This window comes from Cololabis saira, chromosome 19 (genome assembly GCF_033807715.1).
Source record: "Cololabis saira isolate AMF1-May2022 chromosome 19, fColSai1.1, whole genome shotgun sequence".
NCBI classification, from domain to species: Eukaryota; Metazoa; Chordata; class Actinopteri; order Beloniformes; family Belonidae; genus Cololabis; species Cololabis saira.
The window spans coordinates 16,419,333-16,429,731 of record NC_084605.1 but is presented as its reverse complement, the minus strand read 5'-3'; the positions used below and the strand labels follow the sequence as shown (position 1 = coordinate 16,429,731).

The following is a 10,399-nucleotide window of genomic DNA, read 5'->3' as shown; positions in this document are numbered from 1 at the left end:
GTATTAAGCCCCTTTCACATAGAGGGCGCAAAGCGGGACCGCAGCCGGCTTTCCCATTCATTGTGTATGTGCTGCCGCAGCGCAAGAGTGGACCGCTCTGCTGGCGAGCTTGGCGGCGCGGGAGAGGCCACCTGCCACGGGCGTTTCACCTGCCTGCGTCTGAATTGAACATTTTTTAATTTCATCGCGCTGTGAGGGCATCTCGGTGCGACCAATAGGAGAGAAGGTGGTTGTGATCCTGCTGAGGACCCACTCCAAAACAGGCTGTCAAACTGCTCCCTATTCAATCTGAAGTAGACCTGGTCATCATGGAGCTGTAGCTCCAACGAGCATGGATTCCCCCAAATCTTCTCAAGTCTTCTCATGAGGATTTCATGGACCCTCCTTGCTGCTGCTGCTCGTCTCCTCCTCAGAAGAACTAAAGCCAGCATCCCCCCTGAAATAAAAACGGTCCAAATCATCCCCCCCCTGAAATAAAAACGGTCCAAATCATCCCCCCCTGAAATAAAAACGGTCAGAATCATCCCCCCCCTGAAATAAAAACGGTCCAAATCTTCCCCCCCTGAAATAAAAACGGTCCAAATCATCCCCCCTGAAATAAAAACGGTCCAAATCATCCCCCCCCGAAATAAAAACGGTCCAAATCATCCCCCCCCGAAATAAAAACGGTCCAAATCATCCCCCCCCGAAATAAAAACGGTCCAAATCATCCCCCCCTGAAATAAAAACGGTCCAAATCATCCCCCCCTGAAATAAAAACGGTCCAAATCATCCCCCCCTGAAATAAAAACGGTCAGAATCATCCCCCCCTGAAATAAAAACGGTCAGAATCATCCCCCCCTGAAATAAAAACGGTCAGAATCATCCCCCCCTGAAATAAAAACGGTCCAAATCATCCCCCCTGTAAAACTGCCATCCCTCCTTTCCATCCCTTATGTCATTTCATCAATGAATGTGGTTTTACTGCTATTTCAACATTTAGAGTCATCACCAGAAAAATAACTCATTTGACAATTTTCACCTGTTTCAAGTCAATTTTCACTTGAAATAAGTAGGAAAATCTGCCAGTGGAACAAGATTTATCTTCTCATTACAAGCAAAAAAATCTCAGATTTTTCTACTTATTTCAAGTGAAAATCTTTGAAAAAAAATTGTTGTTTTTTATTTACTTTTTGTATGAACAGCAGCAAAGTTGAATAAAATATCTATTTTTCATTGAAGTACCCATCTTTCTCGTGTTTATTATCATTTGCCACATAATTAAAGCAACCTCATACTAAATTTAAGAAAACAATTTTTGCATTTTTTTGTCATATAATTTCATCCAAAACTTGTATAAATCGAAATGTGTTTCTTTGAGTGGCAGCCCTGTCATGGCTTGGCGGACGATAAGTTCTGGTACCCGACCGGACTGAACAGCGCCATGCACAGGTGCTGTATGCAGGTTAGGTACAGTCTGCTGCAGAGATGAGCGGACCTCAGCAAACCTCCATGAGCCGTTTCTTTACTGGTTGTTCGAGTAAAAGAAATGGTGATGAACAAGTAGAAAATCCTACCAAAAAGAAAAGCAAAAGCTTTAATCGCAAGTACGACATTATGTATATAAAATACGGATTTGTTGCAACGGGCGATTTGGAGGCGCCAAACCCACTATGTTTTATGTGGAGAAACGCTCGCCAACGAAGCAATGAAGCCATCCAAGCTTCAAAGACTCTTAAATACAAAACATCCTTCTCTCAAAGACAAACCAGTGGATTTTTTCGAAAGGAAAAAACGTGAGTTACATTTGCAGAAGCAAGTTTTAAAGGCCACAACATCAGCTAACGTCGCTGATGATAGCCTGCATTTTAAAATGCATAGTTTTTTTCTAAAATGTTTATTAAAATTGACATAAATTGTCAACCGGTCCCTGAGCTTTTTGTTTATACTTCTGCTGGTCCTTGGCTCAAAAAAGGTTGGGAACCCCTGCTCTAACGTATCTCTCCGTTGCCTTGAACAGGCTGTGTGCTGCAAAATGTGCTGCACTTGTGACCGGAATTTCCCGCGCTGTCCTGCGGATGTGACGTCAAATGACGCTGCATGCGCGTTCTCCCCATTCTCCCGTGCCGGCTTCGCTGTTGGCTGCAGTACCCCCGACGGCCGTCGTGGTGAAGGGTGGCGCTAGAGAGTCTCATTTCTTAAAAGGAGCCTCATGCTCCTTTAAGGAATGAGAAGCTCTTCGCTGCTGAACTTGCCATTATATAAGAAATGTTTTCATCACCGAGGAACTTTTTGCTGTCGGTAAATGAAAGTGGAGATTTTGTGGATAGTGTTTCAAGTGAGAAGCTCCCCTCTTGAAAAAAGGCAGAGAAATGGAGTAATGAAGCTTTTTGGATCATTCTAAGCCTGAATGGAGGCGTGGTGATGTAGAATTGTCAAATGGGTTTAATTCACCGTCGAATGGTTGCAGATTACTTTTGTAATACTGTATTTGACCCGGATTGTATAGAAATGTGATTCTTGCCATTTGCGAGTATGAGCTGTGTATGATTGGGTTGACTGTTACATTAGTGTGAAACACATCAATAATTTTTCTTTATTTTATCTGTCGTGGAGTCATGTACCGATGATTGACAGCCTCATCAGGTTGGGTTTCGTCCTGTAAAATGAGTGCCGCTGTGTTTTGGATGCAGTGGAGGGGCGTGTTCATGAGCCTACTGTCAATTGCATGTCAGTGACATTTTACAATGAGTTATTGTTTATATATATAAGTTCACTGAGGACTATTGTTTTATGTTGCAGGAGAGTTGCTGCACAGACAGTTTTGTGTGTGAGGCATCCGAGCATGAACGGCTAGGACCGTTATGTGATACACCGTTTTGTCACTGGACCGTTGTTAACTTGTGTGTTGTTACTTTAATAAAACCATAACCCACTTGGGTTGAAATAAGAAAATTTTGAAATAAGGAACTTCTGTAGTCCTTGACTAAGGTAGGAGACAGAATTTAACAGGTTTTGACATCCAAGTAATCATACGGACGGCGGGGGGATCTGAGGGACATAGAGATATCCGACCCTAGAAAATCATGAAGTCAGACTGCCGACTTGCCAGGAGGCAAAGGTCAAGAAGTGGGAGAACCACTTATCTGGGGAGAAGTCAGGACTCTGGCAGCCCTGACCCTTCCAGGAAAAAGACATTTGGCTAAATGAAGGTGCTACTGTAACTTCAGAAGGCCTTTATGCAGTGCGAAGCAAACCAGTACTTCCAAAAAACCTGTTCCCCCTGGTGGCTAAATTGAGCCATGGGAAGTCTCATGTCTCAAACAGGAGGGAGACAGGGTTAAATTCATTGGCTATTTCCAGGGGATCTGAAAAAGATTTGTTCGCTCCCTTGAATTCCCTCTGTTCAGGACTAACAGTTTTTTTTCTGAGTAAGTTCATTAATAATCTTCCATGTGTTTTTCATATTTTTCTGAGAGTCAGTGAATTTACTCTCATAAAACTTGTGTTTAGATGACCTCAGCAGGTGATTCAATTTATTTCTATAAATTGAGTATGTATTAAAAAATAATGGAGTGGGATTAGTGAGGTATTCTCGGTAGAGTTTATAGTTTTTGGTAATGGAACGTTACAGCCCATTAGTTAACCAGGATTTGCTTGGGTTACATTTATTTTTAGATCTTAGAAGTGGAAAAGCTTCATCAAAGATTTTAAAATATTTTTCATGAAAGATATTATATGCTATCTGGGTGTAATTTTCTAGTACAAGAGTTTGCTTTCAGAATTGAGGGCTCAAGATAAAACACAGGAAGATGGTCAGACAGGTTGCAGAACAAAATACCAGGTATCCCCTCAGCACAATAGGAATTAGTGAAAATATTGTCGATCAGTGTTTCATTTGTAGCAGTAATTCGTGTGGCCCTTGTTATAAGGGAGAAGAAAGATGAGGCATTAAGATGGTTAATAAATTGAGATGACTGATTGTTTAGGAGATTAATGTTGAAATCACCCATAATATAACAGGTCTTTTTTTTTTGTTGGTAATCTTACTGAGGGTAGTATAGAAACAATCGATGAAACAGCTGATGTTAGAACTCGGTGGTCTATAAACACAGCCAATTATAATATTGCTAGGGAACGGCTCGGCAAGCTCTAGAAAGACTGCCTCGGCCTCATCTCCCATTAGAGTAACAAGATCGTTACGAGGGGAAGTTTTAATGTTCCCCTTCACAAAGAGAAACACTCCCCCTCCACAACGTTCTGGTCTAAAACATGGATAGTGGTTATAATTATTCATGGAAAACAGACACTTTCTGGCTAATCAGCCAAGTTTCTGTCAGACCAATGACTGAAAAGTCAACAGGGAGCATACCAAGATAGACAATAAGATGATCAAATTGTTTAGGTAGACTACGAACTTTAAGGTGAAACAAAGAAAAGCAATTATTATCAGTGATATTTTTATCCTCATTTGGCATCTGGATTTTTACTTTTACTTTAATTACATTTCCAGGTGTTGGAGGAAAGCAACCAAATTCTGCAGTGTCTGTACAGCCGCCCGGATGAGCCATCCAGTGTGATTCAGATTCTGCTCCCTTTCGTTACGTAACGAAAATGCAATTTACATAGGTTGGCCTCCGATGCGTGAAACCATGGCCACAACTAACTCCGCCGGCCGGAGCTTCCGCCATTTTTTCGTAGCGGTGTATCGTGATGGCATCTGTTCAAGCTAGACATGTGAATTGCTCTGTTGTTGGTTGTAAAAACCAACACAAGCGATGCTTTGTGCCCTCCCCTGCTACGCGTCATTCAGGCAGCCAATCAGTACAGAGCCTCATTATCATAGCCCCGCCCACTCAGAATCCCTCATAGATAATGAGGTTACACACTGAGAAGCTGCAGACATGGCTCAGAGGCTGAATTTCTAATTTATTTAGCAAAAAAAATCAAAAGCTTGTTTTTAAGACATTCAAGGCCTGTTTCAAATAGGTATTAGATGCCATAATAGGTCCCCTTTAATATTTAAAATACAAAAACAAACTGTTATGCCATATTGGATAACTGGAAGGTAAATAACAGAAGTAACAGGCTTTCTTGGTTTATAAAGGTGTGTTCTTCTGTCCAGGCCTACTCACCTTGTCGGAGTCCAGGTCCGGGTCTTCCTGACACAGTCGGAACAGGAAGGACTTCGGGTCCCGACACAAGGTCTGTTTGGTGGTGATGAAGTAGGTCCCGCCGACGTTGAGCCGAACCCAGCGCGGCCCCTCGGCCGGGAGCCCTGGCCCGGCCCCGGACCCGGACCCGGACCCGCACCGGCCCCCCCCGCCGGGGCTCTGCCCCCCCCGCGGGGGGGCCACGAAGGCGGGCGCCGCCAGCCGCATCGAGCCCCGGACGTGTTCGGGCTCCACGGTACCGGTTCCGCTCGGCTCAACGTGTAGTTCAGCCATGTTGGTCTCCTCTTGTAATAATGAGTTGTGTGTTAAGTGAGAGCAGGGTATCCAGTCCCGTACACAGAGCAGGGCTGGGGGGGAAGGGGCACCGCTACTCACCGCGGACTGGCTTCACCCCCACAACGGGACATTAGGACACACACACGACGTTTGCAGCATCGAGTTGAATCGTTTCTCCAGAAAATAAAGTGCTCATTCTCGCCTCCACAACCGCTAGTCGGAGAAGGCAACTCTTCCGGGTTGCAACGTGATTACTGTTTACTTCCGTTATGTCATTGATTTTCAAAATAAAAGAAGTTTCCGAAAACGTGCTTTTCTAGATATCCAGTCTTGCGCTCCTCTGGGAGCCAATAAACTCAACTGTTTGTGTCTAAGTAGATCGTTATCATTTTTATTATTATACTAAAGTGCACTGATATGATTCTAAAAACACCAAAGACGATTTGAAATTACCTTTAAGCTACTGATTTTGCTATTTTAGTGGGTTTAATGGGCCTATTTCTTCAACATGTCCTTGTGTTGGAGGAAAAAGGTGAATTTGGAGCATCTACACTCACCAGCCACTTTATTAGGTACACCTGTCCAACTGCTCGTTAATGCAAATTTCTAATCAGGCAATCACATGGCAGCAACTCAATGCATTCGGGCATGTAATTGTAAATGTAATTGTTATTTTTAAAGGGGACCTATTATGGCATCTAATACCTATTTTAAACTGGCCTTGAATGTCTTAAAAACAAGCTTTTGATTGTTTTTGCCAAATAAATTAGAAATTCAGCCTCTGAGCCATGTCTCTAGCATCCCATTCTCTAACCTCATTATCTATGCAGGATTCTGAGTGGGCGGGGCTATGATAATGAGGCTCTGTGCTGATTGGCTGCCTGAATGACGCGATACACCGCTACGGAAAAATGGCGGAAGCTCCGGCCAGCGGAGTTAGTTGTGGGCATGGTTTCACGCATCAGAGGCCAACCTATGTAAATCGCATTTTTGTTACGTAACGACGGGAGCAGAATCTTATTGGCTCGTAGAAGCCACATCACACTGGATGGCTCATCCGGGCGGCTGTACAGACACTGCAGAATTTGGTTGCTTTCCTCCTTCTCTGAGTTGGCAGGCTGAGGGGAGAACACTCTATATATGTTAAAGCAAGAAAAAACGTGTTTTTCATAATAGGTCCCCTTTAACCTTCGCTGTGAGAAACCATCCTCTTTGACTTTGAAGTCTGAGGCCTTTTCCGGCTACAAGAACCACACTACCTTTAAAGGTGTAGTAGGCATTGTACCCTGTGGTGCAATTACCGTCATGTCCAAGCTATACTCAGGTTCCATCTCTGACAAAGAAATAACCTTTAGATCAGATTTAACAGCGTCTGTTGCCTGGAGATGGAGTTATGGCTGAAAAGGGATTTTTTCTAAATTGATATCCTGGCAGATGTAGGAGCAACTCTCATCCTCCCTACCACTAAAAACTACCGCTCACCTCAACACAGCAGAGACCGAAAAACTCAAGCTATCGTACGTTTACCTATGCTGGTTAAGAGAGCACTACGGCGTATTAAAGAATACCACATCTGGGATGGGGTTGTTCCCCTCTCTGCAGCAGGCTCCATCAACCAGCTTTGGGCAGTTTGTTGACAAGCTATCAAAGGTGACAAACCTGGCTAACTTGTTGGGAAGTGTGGCAGCTGTGGCTGAGTCAGATGTTGAATCTGACACATCCCCCAGCTGTAAAAGACTGCTGTGGTTCTAAAAATGTTCATGTAAATAAGTCTTTTCTGGTTACCTTGTGAAATTTCAGTTTTTGTATATCATCTCAGCAAAAACCAACTCACAAATGTCTTTTGCCTAATTTCTTTAGTACACAATAGATGATGGCATGAAAAAAAAAACACAAACCAAAACATCTGGATCAACTGAGTTAATTCAAACTTTACAACATTAGCCAAAAATGTAATGAAACTAACAAAGGCTCAAGAGATAAAACCAGACAAAACACACCCTGCAGCCTCTGCTGTCTTACATCAAGATGTAGCTGATTAAAATTCTGGGACTCGGAAAAAATTGGAGTTGCCCCAGAAGACCTATAATAATCCTAAACTGGATTTTTTCTAAAGAAAATATCCAGCTGTTGCATCATTGCACAAATGGTGTATTGTGTATTATGACAAATGGTTGTCTGATTTATCACTAAAATGTGTTCGGAAATAAATATTAGACCTTTTTAATATATATAACAATCTTTTAATGCTTTTCTTTGTCTGTGTGTCACAGATTATGGCATATCTGATCTTACTTCTGTCCTTTTTGTTTGATAGAATTTGATTATTTTACATTTTTAAATGCATGTGCTGTTTCTTGAAGTTTTTACCAGGACTCCCCACTCCTTGCTTTGCTTTACATTCTACATGCTGATTTTATCCACTGTTTTTATTCTTTGTTACAATTTTAAAGTAAATGGTGGGACATTACACACTTTATGCTGATGTTAATTTTGATTTAGTCTTATTATTTCAACATCTTGCTGTTTGTTGTTGATTTGGTTTTACACCCATATTACTGTGATGTATTTTCTCCAAAGCTGTACATATGCATTTAAAAAAAAAATGTATTATTGAAATATACAAACAACAGGTATACAGTAACAAACAGCACATTGTTGGCAGTACATAAAAGTATATCAATTACACCAGGGGTAGTTATATTAAATAAAAGTAAGTCATTACAAGAGATGGTTTAATAAAAAATAAAAAATAAATAACTAAAAAATACATAAATCGAGAGTATAAAAAAATAAATAAATAGATCAAACAGGGGTTTCAGGAAAAAAAACTTTTCATAATGGCTCAATAAGGTATTACTTTTTTTTGTAAATCAGAGATTTAAGCAAAGAATTAAGTTCCAGGAGAAAAGGAGCAATCTTAGGTAGTGATTTTTGCGAATTTTGCGGAAAAAAAATTGCATATAGGATAACAAAGTTTATCAGGTATTCAAGAGCATAATCTTGTGAGTTAACATAATAGCAAATAACATCTTTAAGGCTAAGAGAGTATGTAGATTTAATAGCATCAAAAAAATAAGATTCAACATCATTCCAAAACCTTTTAGAGATATCACAATAAAAAAACAGATGTGAAATTGTTTCAGTATTATTGAAAGAATTACAAAAAGTACAGGAATCATCAACATTTAGATGATAACATTTAGAAATAATACTACTAACTGGGTATATATTATGCAGTATTTTAAAATGTACTTATTTAGCCTTATTAGATATGCAATATTTATGGGGTAGAAGCCAAGCTCTTCTCCAATGTATGTCCTCGATTTGGGACCTCCAGTAAAACTTGCCTCTAGGCACATATGTTTTTTATTACACTTTCTATCAGATAGTTCTATTCCACTCAGCATCAGTACAGGTTGACTTGTTTTATATTCACTGTAACTCAAGTGGCTTTTCATAAGTAGAATTAACTCTATTGGGATAGCACGAGTTACAGGTATGAATTCTCTGGAGGGAACAGGAAAACTGTGTACTGACATAAAGCGTTCATAAGACAACATACTACCAGCATTATCAAAAAGATCAGGGATATGGATGATACCTTTTTCAAACCACTGTAGAAAGAATAAAGATTTGTTTCTTGTAAGAATATTGCTATTATTAGGAAATTATTATTAGGAAAGCTTTGTGGGGTGAGAAATTGTGGACAAAAGCCAACTTCCATGCTAAGAGGGTTTGTTGATGAAATTTTGAAGGTTTTTTTTTCTTTTAGACATTTTTATCGGTTATACATTAAGCAATATACATATGTTTACAGCATTACAGGTTATAGAGAATAAAGAATACAAGCATAGTATGGCTGTAACATTCAAATACTTACAACAAGATCCCGCACCCAGCTATCCCTCCCCACCCACTACCCACCTCAACCCTCCCAACAATCCCCATTGTCCCTTTGAGTTCAGATGTACATACAAATGATTGTCCATTATTCCAGTGTAAAAAATTGTATTTAAAAATTAAAAACGAAAAATAAAAGAAAGAAAGGGGGGAAAAAAAGGGGGGGGGGGTGTACTATTATATAGCAATAATAATAATGAAGGATATTATGAGGGGAAGCCGCCGCCTCACTTTAAGAATAATATTCTAGTTGTCATTCAGTGGTGTTTGTAAATTCTCATAATACTCAGGAAGAATGTTCTTTCCAGGAAAGAAGGATGAGACGTCTGGCAATCAAGGAGGAAAAATATATAATTACATGAGCTTTGTCTTTAAAGGAGTGCGTTTCAGGAGTGAGTCCAAATAGGGCACATACAGGATTAGGGTTGAAATTTTGAAAGTTTGATTGGTAATGTATTAGGTAAAAAAATGTACATATGCATCACCAGTCTTTCTCCTGTTGTGATGAGAAAGACTGAGAAAAACTTTCTCAACCTATAAGCTACCTCATATTTTCTGTGCAATATTTTCTACCTTCTATCCACAATGTCCCAATATTCTACTATCTATGTGCAATACTCCCATCCTTTCAAAGGCAATATTATTCTTCCATCCATTTAAGTGCAATATCCCCCGACCCATCCATGTACATTTTTTATCCTCCCATTCACTCTTGTTTATAGTGTGTGTACATATATATACATTTATGCTTCCTTGCTTATATAGTCTTGCATGTGTGCACTTTGACGGAGCTGCTGCCTAATTTTCACTGTACCTGTACAATGATAATAAAGGCTTTCTATTCTATTTATATTTCTATTCTATGATGCGGTGTTGTGCATGAAGATGCATGTAGTGCGGACCCGCGGCCTGTAGGGGGCGGAGCGCGTCACTTGTAAAAGCAACATTAATTGGAGAAGAAGAAGAAGTGTTTGCGCGGCGGTGGCTCAAACCCAACCTGCAGGTGTTCTGCCCGACCAAAGCTTAATTACACACGCTGGTGGGGTTAGGGTAAGTGAGTTACGTTG

At 40.5% G+C, this 10,399-nt stretch overlaps 1 protein-coding gene across 1 annotated transcript in view; it reads right to left on the bottom strand.

The window, feature by feature from the left end:
- Positions 1 to 5,674, bottom strand: part of kctd2 (potassium channel tetramerization domain containing 2) — a 15,075-nt gene extending 9,401 nt beyond the window's left edge. The window contains exon 1 of the mRNA XM_061707638.1: positions 5,115 to 5,674. Coding sequence (XP_061563622.1) covers positions 5,115 to 5,426 — 312 coding nt within the window. The 5' untranslated portion in view covers positions 5,427 to 5,674. The remainder of the gene's footprint in view (positions 1 to 5,114) is intronic.
- Between the last annotated feature and the right edge of the window lie 4,725 nt (positions 5,675 to 10,399).